This window comes from Lutra lutra, chromosome 7 (genome assembly GCF_902655055.1).
Source record: "Lutra lutra chromosome 7, mLutLut1.2, whole genome shotgun sequence".
Lineage (NCBI taxonomy): Eukaryota > Metazoa > Chordata > Mammalia > Carnivora > Mustelidae > Lutra > Lutra lutra.
The window spans coordinates 64,120,670-64,142,084 of NC_062284.1; the positions used below are offsets into that span (position 1 = coordinate 64,120,670).

Sequence of the window (21,415 nt, forward strand, 5' to 3'; positions counted from 1 at the left end):
ATGTGGGGAGGGGGGAGTAGAGGAAGGGGATCAAAAGGTACAAACAATTATAAGATATATAAGTTCTAGGGATGTAATGCACAACATTACATTGGCTAACACTGCTGTATGATACACAGGAAAGATGTTATGAGAATAAGTCCTGGAGGACCTGGGTGGCTCAGTTATTAAATGTCTGCCTTCGGCTCAGGTCATGATCCCAGGGTTCTGGGATCAAACCCTGCATGATCTCCTTGCTCAGTGGCAAGCCTGCTTCTCCCTCTCCCACTACCCCTGCTTGTGTTCCTTCTCTTGTGGTCTCTTTCTGTCAAATAAATTAATTAAATCTAAAAAAAAAAAAAAGAAAGAGAGTGAATCCTACAAGTTCTCATCACAAGCAGAAAAAAAATGATTTTTTTCTTTTCTTTTTATGGTAGTTATATGAGATGATGAATGTTAGCTGAAGCAATCGTGGCGATTATTTCACAATATATGTAAATCAAACCATTATGCTGTACTCCTTAAACTTATACAGTAAGAGTGATACAGGTTAATTATTTCTCAATAAATACGGGAAAAAAAGAGGCAGTCATTTAAAAGATGGCTATCTCGAATAAACACATTGCCAGCCACACGACTAGATAAAGAGCCAGGCTGCAATCCCTCCCACCTCACCACTCAAAGCTCCATTGTTTAAGAAATCTATGTTGCGTTTGTTTGATAACTATTTGAGTTTCTTTCTTTTTCTCTTCCTGTACTTTCAATTCCCACCCTTATGGGGTTTTTATTTTTATTTTTTAGAGATGGTGAGGGGTAGAAAGAGAATTTTAAGCAGGCTCCATGTTGGGGCTCGATTCATGACCTGAGCCAAAATCAAGAGTCAGATGCTTAAATGACTGAGCCACCCAGGCACCCCTCTTAGGGGTTTTTAAAAGATTGTATTTTTAAGTACTCTCCACCTAACTTGGGACTCAAACTCACAACCCTGAGATCAAAAGAGTTGCGTTCCCCACCTACCAACCCAGCTCGCCAGACACCCCTCCACTCTTATGTTTTAAATTCACCAATAAGGAGTGAGCTTGCAAAACCCTAAACATCCATCCTCTACCCCAATAGAAGCAGAACCCCAGGCCTGAGCTATGACCTCACTGTGTGACCCCAGGTGTGCCATGTAATTTCCAACTCTTAAAAATAATAAGCCTCATCTCTTTCAAAGTCCCCTGATGGTTATCGCTGAGGACATCTTACAATCACAAGGAGAAATCCAAGGGTTGGCCCAGCTATAGCACTAATTATTTTAGGCTGAGACTGGCACACAGCACATACATTTTCTCATCTGAAACATTTTCTGTGCCTGTATCGGTATCTGACTTCCTAATACTCACATAGACATTTTAATACATGAGGAAACTGGCTCAGAGAAGTTAAGGGTTTTTTTCCTCTGTAGCTACTTAGGGGTAAAGTTGGCCCCAGAATTCTGGTCTCTGATCCAGCATTCTTCCACTTTTGCCAGAGAGATTCCTTAAATATAGAAGGTTGGGAGCCAAAGGCATTTGGCCTGTAGGAAGAGAGTGGGTGGGATCAAGGAAGAGAGGAGCCTGGGGCAGGCATGTGGAGATGGACAGAAATTCTCCCTCTCACATGTTGGTTGGAGACTCCATGATCCAGAAACTCCAATACTAGATATATACCCGAGAAGAATGAGTGCACTAGGTGCAACAAAGACAGGTACGAGAATGTTCATTGACGCTTTATTGAGAATTATCAAAAACTAGAAACAACCCAAATGTCCATCAGTGGAAGGAAGGATAAACATTTTGGCACATCTCTATAATGGAATACAACTCAGCAATGAAAATGAATATACTATTGATAACACATAATATGGATGAATCACAAAGACATTCTGCTTAGTGAAAGAAGCCAGTTTCCAAAGGATACATTCAGTATGACCAAAACTAATCTGGAGTGACAAGAATCACATCAGTGGTTGCTTCTGCTGGTTGGGAGAGACTGACTGGAAAGGGTACAAGGAAGTTCCTGGGGTGATGGAAATGTTGTATGTCTTGACTTGGGTAGTGTTACCACATGTACATGTAACTTTAAGATTTGTATCCTTTGCTGTATGAAAATTATACCTCAATTTATATTTAAAAAACTAAAGCTCAACTTTTTAGGAAAGGGTCAATTACAGACGGAAAAGGAAGTGTCTCAAAGAGCCCAGTGTGGAAGTGACATCCCAGGCTGCCTCCTGTGGGGGGTGACCAACTTTATCAGAGTTGCCTGGGACTGAGGGGTTTCCGAGGACAGGAGACCTTCGGTGGTTGTACAGGGAGAGCCCTGAGCAAACCAGGACAGCTGGTCACCCCGCTCCTGTGGAAGTAGGGAATTAAAAGGGAGTTCTCGGCATCTGGCAGACAGGCTAGACTACCTTGGTCTCAGAGCCCAGAGGTTATTCCACAAGCTCAAAGAGGGGCCACAGAAAGATCACAGCAGCAGGCATTACTAGATGACCATGGGAACATCAGGACTAGGGAGCCATGTTTGTTCTTTGAGCTCTCCTTAGGGGCAAGAAGGGGTTGGGGGTAGAGCTGGAGGGACAAGGCCTCAGACACTGAATAGAGGCAGTTTGACTGTCCAGGTTCTAAGCATCATGGCTTCTGAGGTAGGCTCTGAGGTGAGTCTCACTTAGCTCTCTCTTCACATCAGATATCCCCACCCCATCGTCCCTTAAATGCCTCGGTCAGGAAAATACCAAAGAAACACACTGATTTTGTGCAAGGAAAACAGAGACATGGGGACCTATCAGAGGCAAACCCTATTGTATCTCTTCACCTCTACAGATGTTACAAGGCAGGGGCTGTCTCCACACTGCTTTTGTTTGCCATAACCTGCTGTGACTTGAGCTGAAGGGGTCTTTTCTACCTTCTCAGATACGGCCATGAGGGAGGGGCTCTTCCAGCTTTCTAGCTGAGGCCTGAGGTGGATTCTGACAAAGAAGATGCCAACAGGGCTGGTCCACAGAGGGGAAACAGGAACCAGGAACTTCTCAGAGGTTCTCAGAAGTTCTCATAGTGGTGCACGAAGTGGGCCTGGTCCTGCCTGTTGATGAGCTGACAGGCCTTCTCTACATTCTTGGTCATTCCTGGAGGGCCACAGCTGAACACTCCAATCTTTGGTACCTGTCAAGTGTGTTGAGGAGAATGGTTGCAGAGAGGAGAGGCCTGAAAGCTTAAGATGCTCACCCCCTGGGAAGAAGCTGCTTCCAGTTCACTGGAATGACCAGCGAACTGACCCCCGGCCCGAAGCGGGAGGCTGAGCTGGGGGCAGCAGGGGGTTGGGCTTGAAGCCCTCCTCCAACTCTTGATCCTATCCTGGGGCTGACATGGGGTAGTCCTCCACTCAGATTACATCTATAGGGTGCTTGAGGGCAGGATATCCTGGCAGGGGAGGGCCAGGGTCCCAGGACAGGTGGGGTGGGACTGACCTGCGGGTGGACCTCCTGCAGGGACTTAAAGAAGCGCTCGAACGGGGGGCGGCCGAAGTGGGTGATAGAGCGCAGGCCGGTGAACAGACTCCGGTTCAGCACCTTCTGGAAGTGCCGCTCACAGATGTACTGGGAGAGGGAGTAGAGGAGGAAGGGCGCCGCCAAACGGAGCCAGAGTTAACTCTAAGTCTAGATGGTGGCCCACCTAGCCGCCCTGACTGCCGGCCCTGCTCTACCAGCATGGTGGTCCTGAGGTCAAACTTCTCGGCCAGCTGGGTGATGTAGATATGCACGGACACCAGGTCCTGGCAGTCATTCTCCTCCACCTCCCGGATGATGTCAGCCAGCCACTCAAACTGCCGCTGGGTTCGCGTCACCCAGATGAAGTAGATCTGGGGACACATGGCTGGAGCTCAGGACCTGGCTCCAGTTACGGTTCCTCTACTCCAGATGCCTTCACCCAAGAGGCCAGAAAGCCTCCGACCACCCACATAAACCAAATGTTGGCAGCCCCACAGGCTTTTAACCAACAAACTCCAGTAGAGGCCCTTCTGTCTATACCTCCTACCCTCCCTCAAATGTTGAGCACGTGGACAACAGCGTATGAATGACCCCAGCAGAATCGGTGTCTAGAAGCTGAGGGCTTTTCCGCTTATTGTTCTGCTGTGACGTGGGGCCACAATCAGGCAGTCTGTCCCCTTCAAAGGTTGGGAAAGAGACACTCACCTTTTTACAGAGCATTTGGCTACCCAAGGATGACTTGAAGACCAGGTCTTTGAGAATGGAGGCAAAGGGGGTGACCCCAATGCCCCCTCCCACCAGCACTGACACCTCAAACTTATGCCATTCCTGGTGGCCCTCTCCAAATGGCCCATCGAGGTACAGCTGCAAGAAGAGTGGGTTGGAGTTAAGCTCCACCACCACAATAGTTCTGAAGCGAGAGTTGGGAGGCAGGGAAAGGCGGGTATGTTTATAGAGTGAGGCGAAAGGGGGTACCATGGCATTACCTGGAAAGACTGGTCTCTGAATTGGGGGAGGGGAGGGACGCTGGGGAGCCTGGGGCTGCAGGGCAAGGCCTGCTAAGGGGATGTGGGGTGGGTAGCTCATCTGGCCTGGGTCTGGTCACCTTTGGGTATTTGGCACAGCCATCTCCTGTTGGAGGTGAGTAGATCTCCCTGAGCCGAATGGTCCAGGGCCCTGCCGCCCGGATGTGCAGGCTGAGCGTGTCCTCGTGGGGTGCAGAAGTCAATGTGAAGGGGTGGTACTCAGTGGTCCCCAGAGCCAGACAGGCAATCCGCACCCACTGTCCTGACTTGTACTCAAAGCCTTGGGGCCGCTGGAACTGTAGGTGGGTCACTCCTGGGGGTCATGGGCAGGCAAGGGCAGGGATCAGAAGGCTTGCTCCTAGTATCTGAGGACAGGTAGATACCCTGTCTTCTCCACACGCCTGAGGCACAGGGAGTGGGCATATATGGTCTGAGCAAGTGGAGTTCCTGGGGGTGGGAGTTGGAGGATCCCCTTCTCTCTTTCCTGGGTAACCCAAGAGCTGAGTTTCTCTGCTCCTGGTTCCAACTCTCGCCTCCCCTCCACTCCTTATTCCCACAAAATGCCTAGGCCCTATATCACTGTCCTGAATATTGGTCTACAGGTCAGGGGACCTCGGGGTCCCCAAGGACCATCTCAGTGTTTACCAAACCTCTACCATTTGAGAATTACCTTTGTGATGGGCCATTTCTGCACACCTCTGCACTATTGTTTCCCTAATACTTTTATTTAAATTGACTTACTTTTTCAATTTGATTTACCCTGACAAACTTCAGCTCTTAAGTTAACTTAAGATGGGTGGAAAACCAGTACCATGTGTTCTGAATAGAAGGCAGCACATTTTATCAGATTTTAGCTGGATACTATTTGGTACCTGACCGTGGCTGAGCTTCAGGCCCGTTCTCTCGTTGTTAAAAAAGTTGATTAAAAAAAAAAAAAAAGTTGACTTGCGAGTACTGGAGAGTACAAAGGGTATACTAACACCATGCTGAGCTTTTGTCCTTGAGTAATCTTAATTGACATAAAGTTGAAATGAGGTTAATTTTCTTACTTGTTCTTGAAGATTAGATGGTCCCACAATACCTACAATCATCTGCCAGCATCTACAGTGATGTGAATCCCCATCTTGGTCAACATAGACTCTCAAAAACAGACTCTCGAAATGTGGGCCAGTTGCCCATCTCTGAATGGGGGGTTATTTGTGGAGAAGGAAGAAGTATATATGGTTCCCTAAGGTGCACTCAGGCCACACATAAGGCGGGGGGTCTGTGTTGTCCTTAAACGTCTCTGTATGCACTTCCAGCTGCCTTTTCTCATGGTTACTTCTCCTTGTTTGCAAGTCGTCCTTGGGGCAAGCATAGCCCTTTCTGGGGCTCTGTTTGCACCAGGAAAGGCACAGGTTTCCCAAAGGGCTCTCAGAAACCTGGTGGTCTGGAGGCCTAGGGAGCTGTCTCCACATATCCCTGGAGTTCACTTCTACTGCTCCCACCCTGGGGTCAGGCTGGGCCTGGTACCTGAAGGCAGCAGCTCAGCCTTCACCACGCTGATCTCCACCTTTTTCCGGCTCAGGCTCACCAGCTTGTCTCCCACATAGATCAGTGCCGGGACCAGGAAGTAGATGTGGAAACGGGGCAGCTGGATCAGGCCAAAGCTGCCATGGATAATAATCTGGAGAAAAGTCCATTTAGTACAGCTCAGGCCCAGCCAGGCATCCCCACCCCCCGCACTCCCCTTGCCCAGACACTTCCTGCCTGGGCCCTCGGCCTGGGTTGGGTCAATGAAGCCAGTATAGACTTCACAGACTGGAGTCTCTGACCTCAGGGTCTCACTCTGAGATCTTAGGTCCAGTTCAGCCAGCTCCCTATCCCCTCATGAGTGCTCATCCCTGCCCTGTGGCCTGGCCCCGCCCAGAAGAAGCCCTCACCAGCACATAGAGCAGGATGTAGAGGTGGTGGGTCAGCCAGAAGCCCCGGAAGCTGCGGCGCCGGAAGTGGTGGGAGGCAAAGACATACATGATGGCCAGGACCAGGAGCAGCAGCACCCCCGTCATACCTGGGAGCAGGGGAAGAGGCCCAGAGAATGCTCTCAGGACCTCTGCATGGGCTGAGAATAAAACAGAGCATGCCCCCATCCTACCCTCCTTTTCCGACCTCCCACACTGCCAGAACAGCTTAACTGCAGCTGGGGCCTGTCCTGGAGACGAGAAAGAAACCATGACCACTACAAACAAGGAGGTACTCATGGGAAGAGGAAGTCAAGCAGAAATCCTCAGCTAGAACCCCCAGACCCCACATATAGCCCCACTCCCTACCTGGGACCGTCTGGAAGAACCACCAGTAGAACTTTTGGGGAAGCTGGGATCTGTGGGACAAAGGCATATGGAGCTTCTGGCTGGGTCAGGACGACCACCGCCCACCAACTGTCACCATGTGATGCTGCTCCCACCAGCACTGACTGCTGAGCTTCCTGGACCGCCACCACTCAGATGGCCAGGGGTCCACCCAAGGAACATGGCACCCAGCCTCCCACAGGTCTACCCTCCGCTCTCTTGGCCATTCTTCCTCCTGTGTTATCTTGAACTCTCCTACCACAGCTGACATTTGCTTCCTTGAGTGCTTGGTTCATATTCTGTAAGCTCCGTGGGGGCGAGGGTGGGGCTCTGCTCTGCTCATTGCTCTAATTCCTATGCTCAAACAATGTCAGGCACATAGTAAAGACTCAGTAAGTATTTGCTGAATGAGTGTGTGAATTTGGCCTGCCTGTTCTCTGCACCTGGATGGGCCCATAAGATGTGCTCCATAGATGTTTGCCCAGTGAATGGAGGATAGGCTAAGATGCCATGCTCTATGCCAGGCACACGCGCGAAAGGGTCTCTGATTCATCTCCTGAACACCTTTCCCAGATAATTAAGGCCAGCTTCCTTCCATGGCAGGCAAGTCACTTTCAGCTTCCCCAGCAGGGTTCTCACCCTCATTCAAAGACAGAGCAGAGTGTCCACAGCCATCTCTTGCTTTTCCATTATGCCCTTTGGCCTGCCCAAATGTCCCAAGGGGGAGCCCTCCCCAGAACTGACCCATCGTTCACAAATACGTTGGGAAAGACGCAGGCCAGCAGGCTGAGGGGACTGACGGAGAAGATGAAGACATTGACCGCGTGGCCAGCACTGTGCAAAACTGAGAGAGACCCCATTCAAGATGCCACCCAGGCCCGACCCTACCTCCCACCCTGAGGGATAGAGGACGCCCAGGGGGACAGATGGGGGGATGAGTAGCTCCAGTCTCCTCACTATTTCCCCCACAGGTAGACCCAGGAGGTTACAGCAATGGGGGTGGGAGAGGGGCCCCAGGAGCCACGGACTGGCCAGGACAACAGCAGCCATGGCAATCCAGCGGTGGAAGTCCACAGCGGCATCAAAGGGCACATAGCGGTGGAGGAAGGTCTCTCTCAGGAAGGTGATGAGGTTGCGGCACATGGTGAGCAGGATGTAGGAGAACATGAAGGAGATGCTGGCAGCTGTGCCCCGGGACAGGATGATGCCCACAAAGGTGGTCTCCGCAATGCCCGAGGGTGGCGAGGCAAAGGCATAATCTGGGGAGAGGGCAAGGGGTGGATCAGCACGGCCCAGAGGTTGGGGGCCCGGGCCTGAGTTGGCACACCTGGGCTCCAGTGGAAAGAGCCCCCAGAAGGCTCTCCATGTCTCCCTTCCCACTGCCCGCAGCCCGGAGCTCTTACAGTAGGCGCGCTCTGCAAACAGGCCCGCACAGATGGCTGAGAAGACTGCCACACACACGATGTGCCGCCGGTAGTTCTCCACGAAGCGCTTGTACTGCCGAAGCTTCTGGGCCAGGAGGCCCCGCTGCATCTTCTCCTTCAGCGCCTCCGTGTACAGCCGGGGAGTGGACCCTGCCACCCTGCAGCTGTGGGAGGCACTGGCCATGAGACCCCAGGGTCCCTAGCATCCCCTGAATGCCGCCCCATGAAGGAGACCTGGCAGGGTTAGGAGGGGCCAGAACAGATGAAGGAAACAGCACCTGGTGAGCAGACCCCAACTTGTACCTGTCATCTTTATTTGCTCCATCTACGCCCACTCTTCTGTCTCCCCATTACTCCACCTCATCTCTCTCTGTCCGACTGTCCTTCCCTCTTGCTATTCCCTGCACAGGCCTTGCAGCTGTGCCCAAAGCAGGCAGGAGCCAAAAGACCCCCTACTGCCATCTCAGTCTTGCCTCTGCGTGCCAGGCCCTATGCCTGAAGATGAGGGTGCAGAGCTGGGAAGATGTCAAAGAATCATTGACTCTGTGTCCCACCGGTCAGGGAACGAGACACATGACCTTGTGTGTCCAGGAGGAGGAGGCCGGGCCCAGAGACTCTGAGGCTTCTCCCCATGTTTCCTTGGGCCTGATGTTCTGGAAAATACTCACTTTTTGCCAAACCTCTTCTTCAGCCCAGGGCCTCCGAGCTCTGAGGCTTCTGAGGGAGGGAGCTCTAGTTTCTGGGAGCAGGAGCTGAGAAATGGAAAAATGGGGCTTGTTCTCTCCTTGTCTTTGCAGCCAGGAGAAGAACCACCAGATCAGAACTTCAGAAGATGGGGATGGATCCTGGGACCCATGGGCTGCCCACAGAACCTGCCCATAAAACTGGTCAGAGAGAAGCCAGGCAAGAGAGGCAGGGCAGAATGAACGAGTACAATCTGGTCTTCTGTTTTAGAAGATTCTGTCCTGGAGTGGCAAGGAGCGAGCCAGGCTCCTGAGCCACATGAGATGTGGGAAGCAGTGGAATTTGGGCCAGGATCGATCATGGACTAAGAGCTACTTTCAGAGGGCAAATATCTGGTCCCAGGGACTAATGCAGCCAGTCCTCCTTCCTTCACTTCTCTTCAGGGGACCTGCTGATACCCCATTCCTGCTCACCGTTCCCCAGGAGTCCGAGTGATGAATGAGACTCGACAGCTGATGTTTGGTTTAAAGATGTCACCAACACCTGAAGTGAAGAACGAGAGTCTGGACAGGCTTCCCCACCAGGGCGGAAGCATGGGAGACTGCCTCCGACCCCGCCACCCCACTTCTCTAGGAAGGCTGCCACAGCACTTGCCAGTGACTTTGTCACATTCTCATCTCTTGTTCCAGCCTTGTTCCCCTCACTGCCCACACTGAGCACCCATTGTGCACAGGGCAGTCACTGCTCGGCGAGGTAGTGACTTGGTACACTTGGGAAAGGGGACCACTGCAGGCAGATGCAACCCTGCATCCTTTGTATAAAGAAAATAATGCCTCTTCCTCTGACTAGGTGTATCCCAGGCAGTGCACACGAGCTCAGTGAGTGGCATGTAGGCTGGATTTCAGCCCACCCCCTGACCTCTCAGTGGGCATCTTTGTCCAGTGCACAAATGGTACAGCTGTACGTAACACCCTTGATGACAAGTGTTTGGCTCTATACCAGGCACAAAAGACTTGGGGAGACATACAATCCAGGTCCTATCCACTCTCATGTTGAAGGAACACCCCTCCCTGACTCCTACAACTTCTTACATACACACACCTCCACCTCTGACGCAGAGCTGCGTGCGGCGGAGCTCGCTGTCATGGTCCCGCAGCATGAAATGGAAGTCTTCCCACGTCAGCTCCTCCTTATCCTGGAAGCCAGACTCCCGGAACATGGACTCCACCACCTCTGTCAGCTGGGCCTTGGATAGGCAGTTGTTGGAGATCTCAATGAAGGACCTTGGGGGAGGAGGAGAGACAGAGCAACCTGTCATCCAGCAAGGTCAGTTTCAGGCAGGAGCAGGGTGGGGCGGGCCCCAGATTATCTCATGTGGTTACCAGTGACCCGGGAAATGGCACTGAGAAGGTGTTCATCTAGCCTGCTGCTGATGTGAAGCTGGGTGGGGCGGCCAAGGGTTTGAAATTGAAAGCGACCTTGACCAATTACAGAAGGCGGCCCTCAAATGAGGGGGCATTGAGAGTTGGGATAATTGTCCATTTAGTGTAGGGACACGTCCAGATGGGCCATGGGCTTCTCACATGACAGGCTCTCTGCCCACTCTCTTGCCTTAATGCATCCCATGCCGCCGCTGGCCTCCCCCTTTCACAGTCCAGTGAGGGCACAGATGGCCTGGGTGTGGGGGAGGAGATGTAGCTACAATGTTTGCTGCTTCCTTGTGCCAACACCCCAGGGCCCATGCAGGAGTGTCTCCACACCCCATTTGATAGCACCAGACTGGCAGATGCAGTGGCCACACTCTTTTTATAGGCTGAACTTTGGGACACAAATCAACCAACCATGCACATTTGTGTGAGTCCCACAGAAGACATCTGTGCACATGGCCCAGCAAACACATTTCAAAAATGCATCATCTAAGCGAGACTGAGCAGGATTCATAACTGGGTAGGAGGAGATGGTGGTTGCTCAGCCCTAGGGAACAGGGACCCTCTCCTGGATTCCCTAGAGTCTCACCCGGGCCTGGGCCTACCATGGCACCCCCAGTGAGGGATGGACTGCAATCGGCTTCACCCTTGCCTTTTAAAGATTGATTGATTGATTGACTAGAGAGAGAGAGAGAGCAGAGGTCAGGGGGAGGGGCAGGGGGAGAGGGAGGGAGAGAATCTCAAGCAGGCTCCAGGCTGAGCATGGACCCAATGCCGGGCTTGATCCCACAACCTTGAGATCACGACCACTTAACCGATTCAGCCACCCCAGCAGCTTCACCCCAGCCTTTTAGAGGCCCATGCCCAATTGTGGGGATCTGGGGTGCAAGAGGGATGCAGCAGTTCGGGGAAATGCTGAAGGCAATGGAAAGGTAGAAAAGGTAAAAGACTCCGCACCATTTTATGCATTCTATTTATTAATTTTTTCACTTATTCCATGTGATCCAGGTAAGTTTGTATTTAATACCTGCTGTGTGCCAATCACAGTGCAGAAGAGGTGGATTCCGCGGGAAACAAAAGAGAAATCAGACCCTTGACCTTACGGAGCTGAAGGGGGCTATGTAACCGGAACAGTGTTTTTTTTGGAATAAGAAGTCCATGCACTCAAAACTGGTCTTTATCAGCACACCCTAACCAGAAATAGCTTACGCAAGAGGAAGAAAGAGGGTTGGAATATAGAGGAACTTTCTATATTTCTCCTCCTGTATGTCACAGTGATTAATACAGGAAGAATGACCAAGCTCATCTTGGTCATTATTTCACAGGGCAAAGCACAGTGTTATGTACAGTGGACAAGAGTTTATAAAGGTCCAAAGGCATCCAAAAGGGGGCTGATAGAATTTTGTTATTGATCATATTGGTTTGGCTGTTGTTGCTTGTCTGTCTGTCTGTTTGTTTTTAACTAGGGAGGGAGAATTTTCTGGCTGGTACAGACAGTGCAGATAACAGACCCTCCTAGAGGCAGGGGCCTGACCAGATAAACTTCTTATGAAGCTAGATGCTCTTCGAGTCTAGGAGGATGCAGCTAAGCCAACTTTCAGTACAGATGGTCACATACCCTCCTCACCCACCCTCTGATTTGACCTGTCTCAAATAGCAGGGAGTCTAAGAACTGGAAGGGCCCACACCATACCGCATCATGGTGAAGAACTCATCCTTGGAGAGGAAGCCATTTGCGTCAAGGTCATACATGGTGAACATCAGGCGGGACTTGTCCTCTGGAGAGCCTGGGAAGAGAAAGAGAGATGCAGGTCACCTCTGCACTGAAAGACTGCGGGTTCCTGGAATGGCCCACCCTTCCCCTACCTTTCATGAAGACCACCAGGATGTCCAGAAACTCCCGGAAGGACAGGTAGCCATTGCCATCTTTGTCAGCCAGGGAGAACATGGACTCCACAAACATGTCCTGGGGCTTGAGGCCCAGGGACTCGGCAAACTCAGCTCTGCTCAGCTCACAAGTCAGGGCCTCCCGTACTTTCTGGGATGAGTCCAGGGGCAGGGTCCCTGCATCTGCCTGGTCGATGTCCAGCACCTGCCCCCGGGCAGCAGCACAGGGAGGGAGAGAGAATGAGGTGAGGCCTGGGATGGGTGCAGTTCAGTGACCCTTTCCATCTCCCCAAAGTCCAATTTAGAAAGGGTGAGCCCTGAGGCTACTCCCGGTCCTTAGATACACTTCTGACTTGGGCCTTGGCTCTCCTGTTGAGGGGGTGACTCCAATTTCTAGCAGCCAGCCCATTTTCTCCCTGGACCCAAGATCCAGGAGATTTATACAGTAAGGAATGGTGCTAGCTGGGTGTGGTGGGTTTGGCGGGTCAGGCAGGGAGTGAGTGGCAAAGCTCTGATTCAGTCAAGGCTGACTGTCTCCAGCCCACAGACCAGAAGCTTAGTTCACCCCAGGTAGGATCCTGTCCAGCCATGTCCCATCTCCAAAAGACACAGCCATGGCACCTGGGCAAACAGGTGTCTGAAGAAGATCTCCAAGATGCGGCCCCGCTGCTGCTTGGTCACAGCCCTCCTGAACAGCTCTTTCTCTCTCATCTCAGCCACATCAAGGCCTAGAGCCCACTGCGGACAGAAGTCCCGCAGGTGCTTCACGAAGATGCTCCGCTCCTCCTCAGAGTTAAACAGCAGCACCTGGGTGGGAGGAAGCCCGCAAAGTGCCCGGAGCTCCAGCTCTGGCTCAGCCTCCCCTCAAAAGGACCTTGAGTTGAGGGAAGACGAGAAAAGTTGTCCCCTGCCCCCTCCCTCCATCCAGGCTGGAACCAGATGAGTGGCCCAAGGGGGTCAGAGGGAGCGTCACGTGGAGTGCTGGGTCTGCCTCTCCCCAGCACTGCCTTCACAGAGAAGCTCTGAGCTGAGGAGAGGGTGAGCTGACAGGACTTGCTTTGAGAGGGGAGACTGGTGAGCATTCCAGGTAGGGGAGGCAGGATGGCCATACCAGGTCATACTCCTTGGGGATCTTGAGCAGTAGGGCGCGACGTCCGTGGTCGCCCGAAAGGATGAGGTTGACCTGCTGTGGGGACCGCAACTGGACCGTGCGAAGCACAGAGAGCCGCCTGTCCAGGATCTGCAGGCGCCTGTCTGGGAGCAGTTGGATGGTGATGGGATAGCTCTTCTCCCTGGGGCCCGGCCACTCCATTGCTGGGGAAAGGACAGTTGGGCAGAGCGGTTCAGCAGAGGTAGGTACCCAGGCCCCGACCTCAAGCGAATTCCACTCTACCAGTCTGAGCAGGCACGCCAAAGCCTGGCTTTCTCCCCATATCTGTAACCTGGTTTTTCTCCCAGGGCTCCCTATCTGGCCCCCAGCTCCCTCACTCCCCTCAGCCCCATCTCACCTGGCATACCATCTTTGGCTGCTTCTTTCTTCACACTCTCTTTGCCTTTCTTCTGTAGCCTCTTGCGCTCTCGGCTCCGGAAATGGGCCACCACACCAGAGATAAGCAGACTCACTGAAAGGGATCAGAAGGGGACTGTGGAAAGGGGAGCCCCTTGCCTGCAGCTTCACTGAGGGTTCTGCTGCTGCCCCTCCCTCACAGGGTCCCCTGAGCCAGGCTTCGACAGTACCAAGAAGCTCATGCCACAGACCAGCAGGTTATGAGGGGCAAGGACAGTCGGCGGGTGCAGGGATGGCCAGGGGAAAAAAGGTGGGTGAGCATGTGGAAAGCTCACCTAGCGGAAGACAGCAGAGAGCCACAATGGTAATGCCAAACCCAGGACCACTGCCCTCGAAGTAGTCCAGTATGGTCAGGGGCACACAGCGGGGCAGGCCTTGAGTTGTGAGCTGCCAAGGCTGAGGGCAGGGGGCACCTGAGGGAAAGGACACAGAAGACCTCAAAGTCAGCATCTCACTCAGGGCCAGGGACTCCTCCTCTTTCTCCTGTAAAGAACTAGGTACAATTCCCCTTCCAGGCCCACCTCTCTAGGGCTTGTTCCCCTCAAAAAGTTCCCTTCCATATCCTGTTCTCAGCACCCACCGCAGCCTGACCACAGAGTGCAGCCTGCAAACTACTCCAGTCCTACTAGGGGAGGCAGCCTAATGCAGGCTTCCCAGCACCACAGCAAACAGGCTGCCTGGCACCTGCTTCCCCGGACAGGACCAAGTGCTCCTGTCCCCCATCCTTGGTCCTCTCGCTGGTTGCCATTCGCTATGTTCTCCCAGGCCACCCACCGTCCTGCCAGATAAAGACGTTGGGCTGCAGGGCACTGGGGTCCACGTTGGTAACAGCCACCAGCACATCCCAAAGGGTGGTGTTTCTGATTTCTGTGATTTCCTCTTTGGAGAACAGCCTAAATTGGAGAGAGTCAGGAATTGCTGGAATGGGAAGGGGCTGCCAGCCTCCAGCAATCTGGGACCCAGGGCCTCAAATGAGGGAAGAGACCCAGAAGGGCTGAGGAGGAGGAGGAGGAAGGCCAGCTGGGAATCAAGGGCCTATGTCAGCCACTGACGTTACACGCAGGCGGCCTGGGGCCCAGTCCAAGGTGAAGTCTGAGGAAGGGACCCAGGCAGGCCTTACCCATTCCCGGTGTTCTCAAACCAGTAGCGGTCGCCATCCCGCAGCCGCACAAACTGGTCGAGGATGATGGTGCTGAAGAGGGGCCCAGGGTCCCCATGGCTCTCCAGAAGCCCCCCGGGGAGCAGCTCCAGCCGGGACAGGTCCTGGTTGTACAGGGCAGCTGTGGCCTCCAGCACCTGGGCACCATGGGAGGTGAGGAGTGTGTGTGTGCCCGTTTGTGTGTGTGTGTTTGTGCACGCCCATGTGCACGTTAGGGAGAGCACTCGCTGTTGCTCCCTCCTTCAAACACAGGACTCCGTCAGCTGCCTATCTTGCTGCTCAGGCCCGAGGGGGTCTCCTCTTCCTAGGCAGTCCCCCTCAGGAGTGGCAAGTCCGATGGAAGGACCAGTGTGTCCCTGCCCAGGCTAAGACCACCATTAAGTGCCTGAGGACCATATCCTCTGACCACCAGTGCCCAGACTATCTGGTCCCAGTGATGAGCAGCTCCAAGGTCACCCAATTCATTCCTGCAGGAGGGAATCTGCAGAAATAGGACACTGGCACCCAACCCAGGCCACCCTGCAGGAGTGGTACAGTGTAGTGGTGAGTAATGTACTCTGGAGTTGGTTGGCTGAATTTAAATCCTGTCTCTAGAGCTGACTTAGCGGCTATGTCATTGGTAAGATAAGGATGATGAAAGTTTCTACCCTATAGCATTTTTGATATAGATTAAATGAGTTACATGTATACAGGTCTTAAAACAAGAAAGTTTTAGCTCCTATTGCCATCATTACTATTTCTTACCTGGGGGTCCACACTGGGGTTGATGTGACTCCAATTCTGTGGGGTATCCAACCCCAAAGCCATCAGGGCTTGGGTATAGCTGGGCAGTCCCATATCTCGGCCACGTTGGATACTGCTGGCCACGTAGTCTGTGCGGGAGAACTTGCCAGGGCCAGGCCAGTAGTCTGAGAAGGAGAGACACCAGGCTATAGGGCTGAATCGTCCTGACCCTTCTTCGCCCAGCAACCTTACATTAGGCTGTTGGCACTACCTGTCCCTGGCACACTCCCCTCATGTGACCTGTGCCCATATCAACCTTGCCTCTATGTGGGAGCAATGTTACCATGTGTGATCAAGGGCAATTTTTTTTTTTAAGGGCAATTTTTCTGGCAAGAATCTTCCCCTGGGACTCAAGATTGTTCTAATCACCAAGCAGTATATTCCCTGTTCTTTACCTCCTCAACCTCAAGACGGGACTGGATGAAAATCTTTAGAGACCTAAGCACCAAGGAGATTGTGCTGTTACCCCTCTCCCCTACATATTCAGACACAGGTTAATTTAGAATGAAAAACCACATTAAACTCAAATTAAGCAAAAAAAAAAAAAAAGTTAAAAACGTTTTCTTCTAAGAGCTATTTGCAGCGTGTATATCTGTGCTTCTGCATTGTAGGTACCCTAGGGTCTGCCTGTTGGTTCACTCAGGAGGGTCCCCAGGCTCCCGAGCCTCTGGCCCTTATCCCCTCTGGCTCCCAAGCTCACCCCTCAGATCTTCAACCACTATCCTGTCCTCCAGCTCTGAAATCTGGGAGGCCATTCCCAGTAGCAGCTGATCCACGGCCTGGGCACTGTTCAGGCTGGCATTCTGGAAAAAAAAAATAATAATAATAACACATTCAGGATAGGCTCTTGGACCTCTTCCTGAAGCCTGGTCCCTGTCACCCTAAACCATGCAGTACCTCAGGACTGAGAGCTCTTGGCCCGTTCTCACTCTTGAGCTGCTGTCTCCAGATAATTTTCTGATCATTCCCCCCTTCATCTCCTACTATCTGGAGTGGCAACACCCAAGATCTGGAATGGTTGCTTTTCCCAGCCTGTGTGCCAAGACCGACATTGACCCACCGTCCCCTGACCCAGACCCCAGGCTGACCTCCCGACGCCAGTAGCTGTTGCAGACCCTGAGAGCTGGGGAGCGGCCAAAACCCTCATTCAGGACCATCTGGAAATGACAGCTGGCATTTCTGAAATGGGGAATCAAAGATGGGATGAGAACTCAGGGGGAAAGCTGAGATGAGGTTGAATGGGGTGAGGGACTCTGAGGGGTTTGGCCAAGACTGAGGACAGAACTTCTTTGAACACAGCAGGGATGTGGCAATATGTGTGGATTGAAGGTATAGGTTGCTCTTTGTCCACCTAGAGTGGGAAGGGAAGGAGGGACCAGAGTAACAAGCTGCTGGACAAATCCTGTTGTCAGCAACTAAAGCTCAGCCATTAGGAGGGGTTGTTAAGGTTGAAACTCCTACCCCCTGGGTCTTATTTAGGGTTTCAAATCTGCTTCTCTTCCCCCTTTAAACTGTGGAGGTGTATAAAAGTCTCCAGGTCCCTAAGGTCCTTGACCCTTTACCTCTGCCAGTGTGCTATGCCCTCCCACTGCCAGCCTCTCCCTCACCTCATGTAGACGCCAGGAGGCACCATGGTGGAGAAGAACTGCTCAGACGCTGCCAAGAACTCTGGGGAGATGCTGGGATCCAGGAAAGAACGATACCCTGCCCATCAGGGGTAAGAAGATAAACAGACTCCTTATCACATTCTGCCATCACATGCAGCCACCTGTCTTCTTTCCCCTGTATATCCTAACCATTGTCCCTCACTGTCCCCCCACCGCAGTCCAGGTGTCCCCCCCAACTCCTTTACCTGTATAACCTGGGGGTGTTTTCTGCAGGAAGCTGGGCAGCCACTCATACAGAGCTATGTTCTGAGGGTCAAGACAGGGCAAAAGGGAGGCAAGTGCTGGAGCAGCCACGCTGAGAGCCGTCTGAGCCCAAGGAAGGCTTCGGTGGGAGGTGAGGGCCAGGCAGGGGCAGTCAGGAGGGAGGCAACTCCAACAGGACAGGGGCAGAGGCCTGTCCCCCACTGGGAACATGGGATGGCAGTGGGCTATTAACTAATAACCACAGCCAAGTCTCGTGTATAATGGCCCTTGGCCTGCTCCTCATCTTCGGGGTCCATTCCTAGACGTTAGCTCCAGTTCTGGGGGCTGTTTGTGTGAGGATGGAGGGCTCTGCGGGGCAGCGGAGTCTCCCGCGCAGCAGCCGGGTGTGTGGGTGTGTGTGCGCGCGCGCGCGGGGTGTGTGTGTGTGTGTGTGTGTGTGGTCACCGAGCGGGGGAAGGCGGGGACGGGGCGTGTGACCGACCTGGTAGGTGGCGATGACCCTCTTGCGCGCGTGCTGGAACAGCTCCTCGTCCCCCCACTGCGGGTGCTCGCGGGCCAGCCGCTGCGCGCACAGGTTGTGGTAGCGGAACCACAGCAGGCCCAGCGCCTGCAGGAAGGGGTCGCGGTTCCCTCGCTCCGCCCCGAAGGCTGCACGCGACGCGGGGCCGCAGGGCGCCGGGGCCGCAGGGGGAGACGTGAGCGGCGGAGTGACCGCCAATGTGGCCACCCGCAGCCCGCAGCCCGCCCCGGCCCGCCCCGCGCCCCGGCCGCCGCAGCCCGCCCCGCCGCCTCACCGTACAGCCCCCGGGGCCCGCGCTGTCCGGTAGCCGGGTCGGGCGCAGTCCACATGAGCAGGGGGCTTTGCGCGTCCCGGGGGAAGGCGGGGTCGGGCCCGGACGCCAGCTGTCCCCCCGAGAAGCTCCGCAGCGCGTCGCTCCAGGAGTGCGAGGAGCCATAGATGGCGCTGCCGTCCAGCCAGCCCGTCACCTCGTTGGTCTGCGGGGGCACCGCAACGGTGAGCCGCCAGGGTGAGCCGGGGGTCGGGGAGCGGAAGCGGGTATTGGTGGGCGAGGGGGTGGGAGCCTCTCCCCGCCCCGCCCCGCCCCGCCCCGCCCTGTCGGGCCGCGACCCCGCGACCCCGGCCGCCTAGTCTCACCAGGTCGCGGGGATTACTGGGACTCCGTCCGGTCTCGGGGTCCCAGCGGCTCCTCTGGAAGGGGAGGACCACGTCCCCGCGCCGGTCGGGGTCGAACACCGGGTCGCCGGGCGGGATGTGGATGTTGAGGAACTCGGCTGGGCAGCCGGGGGTCTCCACGCTCACCAGGTCCGAGAGCACGTGGTAGCCTGCGGCCACGGCAAACTGATGAGAATCGCCACTCACCATGGCCTCGGAGTTTCTCTAGGTTTCTCAAGACTCAAAAGACATGTTGGAGTGCAAGCTCGGCCACCAGCTCCGGGTCTTTTTTTCTAATTTTCAAAGTGGGGATATAGTACCCTCTCCAGCCACCTCATAACGTTGTTGTAAGAATCAAAATAATATAATTAATATAAGGGCTCCCCCAAATCAATTCCCGTCTTCCAACAGATCTTGCCTCCTCCTTTCACTTCGGAGGAAAGAGGATATAATCGTAGGGGTAGGAGAGTGGTGGCAGGAGACTCAAGTCCTAGAGCTATAATGGAGGTCCAATCACACTCCTAGGTTTGGAGTAAGGGGTTAAGAGAAAGATTAAAGAAGCAAGTATCCCTGACTCGACACTTCCAAATCCCTCGAGATAAAGCAGGGCTAGAAGTGTTCCACCCTCCCAAATCCCTCGAGATAAAGAAGGGCTGGAAGAGTTGCTTAAGGCGGAGGAGGTGCCTGGGAGTCTGCGGTCCCTCTCCTGGGCTTTTGCTGACGGGCCGCAGGGCCCCTCTCCCCCGGCGTTGAGCTAAGTGACTGCTCACCCCCGGCGTCTTCCCACTTTGCTCTCACCAAAGAAGACCCCCAGCACCGTGCGGTTGCGGCGGGATGGCTGCCCGGCTGCGCCCCGCATGGCGGCGTCGCTGAGTCGGCGCGGGTTGGGCAGCAGCGGCTCCCCCAGAGCCTGGTAAACGCCGTCCGCGTAATTGGCTGGCACTAGACGCTGCATTCGGGAGCCTGTGGGAAGCAGGAAGCTAGGCTGTCAGAGCACCCCTGTCCCCTACAAGCCCACAGACTTCTCCCTACGCCTACTTCAAATCCCCATCCACACCCGCAGGACCCTCTTCGCTGGGGTCTCCTGGCCCCAGGAGTGCGTAGGAGTTCGCTACGCCGACAGCCGCGGGGGCGGGGAGATCGGTGGGGGGGGGGCGGGGAGATCGGTGGGGGGGGGGGGGGGGCGGCGCGCTGTCTCCGCTTCTCCGCGCTTGGTCTCCCGCGGCCCGGCTCTCCACTAGTCATCTCCCTAACCCCTACCCAGACCACAGGACGCACCGGCTGCGCCACGCTCGTGATGCCTCAGGTTGTTGAACCAGCCGTCATAGCGCTGCACTTCCCAGGACAGTGGCAATGAGTCCTGGCCGCCTGCGGGTCAGAGAGCGGTTTCCTCAGCGCTTCCCTCCCTAAGACTGCTCCCGCTCACGGAGCGCCCCCAACTCTACCCAAGAGGCAACACCTGAGCCTCCTTGAGGCTGCGCTGGGAAATTTCCCATCCCGCGGAGCGGCGCTGCGATTTGACCGATCTTGTCGCTTGCCTCCATCTGTTTCTTCCCCCCACCCTCAGGAGGTGCAGGGTGACAATCCCGAAGCTAGGGGCACCGGACACTTACCCGCTGGATCCAGGGATGCAATCAGCAGAGCTCCCAGGAGCATTACTGCCTCTGGCCTTGGGCAGAGCATGCTGACCCTGCCGCCTGGGAGGTGAAAAGTGACGGACAAGGAGCTGGTGTCCCCCATGCCTACAGCCCACATAGGAAGGTGCCTGCTGTTTTCGTTTCTGGAGCAAAGCTTTTAGAAGCATCACCAAGAACCCACATCCACATGCCATTCTTTTCAGTACACCTGGTAGGCACTGACACTGGTCCCTGCTTTCCACCTGCTGGAAGAACTAACACTGGCTAAAGGATACCCCCCACCCCTGCCCCAGGGCCACCAGTCCTCTGGGGTTTTTCAGTTCCAAGCAGAAATTTACATCCAGCCTGGCAGCCTTCCCCTACCCCCCAACTCCCAACCTCCAATCTCCATCCCCAAGCCCTCAGTAACTGCTTCTCCTAGAGGAGGCAGGGAAGGGAAAGCGGTTAGTGATCTGGGAACCAGGACCTGCAGCTCCTCCTACTCTACGATGAATGCCTGTGCATGGATAGGAGGGTTGGAAAGATCAGGCCCCAAACTCCCTCCAACCTCTGGTTTACAGCTTCTGGCTGAAGTCAGAAGTCTTTCTTCTTGGAATCTTTGCTTCTCTGCCCTCCTCCCAGGCTCCATCTTCCCAACACAGCAATACCTCTAACCCCCACCCCTCCCAGCTCTGAAGATCCTTCCGCCCAACCCCAGCAACACCCTTACCCTCTTCTCCGGATCCTTTAAGGCCAGCCTCCCTGGTGTCCACTCAGGTCAGAACAGCGCCAAGTGACCACATCTAGACGGGAGGCTCGCCCTCTTACTGTGAAGGCTGGGCTCCCTCATTTGCATAGTAGCCTCCGCCTCTTATTTGCAAGATCTCTTCCGAGCTGCACCCAGCTGCCAAGCCCTGCCATCCGCCCAGCAAGCTGCCCAGGCTGCTATAAAAGGGCTCCAGGTCTTGTACCACTTTCAAACAC

At 54.3% G+C, this 21,415-nt stretch overlaps 1 protein-coding gene across 3 annotated transcripts; it reads right to left on the bottom strand.

The window, feature by feature from the left end:
* Window positions 1-1,722: 1,722 nt before the first annotated feature.
* Window positions 1,723-21,381, bottom strand: DUOX2 (dual oxidase 2). 3 transcript variants are annotated; one of them, XM_047739075.1, is made up of 34 exons: window positions 21,162-21,381; window positions 20,429-20,512; window positions 20,094-20,183; window positions 19,614-19,778; window positions 18,798-18,985; window positions 18,436-18,637; window positions 18,123-18,289; window positions 17,623-17,683; window positions 17,378-17,474; window positions 16,859-16,949; window positions 16,471-16,573; window positions 15,732-15,895; window positions 14,949-15,124; window positions 14,603-14,721; window positions 14,104-14,241; window positions 13,770-13,883; window positions 13,373-13,515; window positions 12,883-13,068; window positions 12,241-12,466; window positions 12,068-12,161; window positions 10,049-10,230; window positions 9,421-9,490; window positions 8,932-9,015; window positions 8,243-8,427; window positions 7,868-8,098; window positions 7,584-7,683; window positions 6,822-6,871; window positions 6,435-6,562; window positions 6,025-6,178; window positions 4,593-4,825; window positions 4,193-4,351; window positions 3,703-3,858; window positions 3,467-3,595; window positions 1,723-3,161 (listed from the first exon to the last, which is right to left on the bottom strand). In XM_047739075.1, exons 2-34 carry the CDS (start codon window positions 20,496-20,498, stop codon window positions 3,039-3,041), a joined length of 4,578 nt encoding a protein of 1,525 aa, XP_047595031.1. In that variant the 5' UTR covers window positions 20,499-20,512; window positions 21,162-21,381; the 3' UTR covers window positions 1,723-3,038. The 3 variants fall into 3 exon arrangements, with proteins under 3 accessions (XP_047595031.1, XP_047595029.1, XP_047595030.1); XM_047739073.1 differs by having other exon boundaries at window positions 13,373-13,575; XM_047739074.1 differs by lacking the exon at window positions 21,162-21,381 and having other exon boundaries at window positions 13,373-13,575; window positions 20,429-20,552.
* Window positions 21,382-21,415: the final 34 nt, after the last annotated feature.

Coding starts and splice junctions, on each gene's coding strand:
- DUOX2 (XM_047739073.1), bottom strand. CDS start 20,498: ATGCTCTGCCCAAGGCCAGAGGCAGTAATGCTCCTGGGAGCTCTGCTG. Junction 16,950..17,377: donor CCTCCTGGCGTCTACATGAG/GTGAGGGAGAGG, acceptor TCCCCATTTCAG/AAATGCCAGCTGTCATTTCC. Junction 14,242..14,602: donor CGTCTTTATCTGGCAGGACG/GTGGGTGGCCTG, acceptor CCTTTCCCTCAG/GTGCCCCCTGCCCTCAGCCT.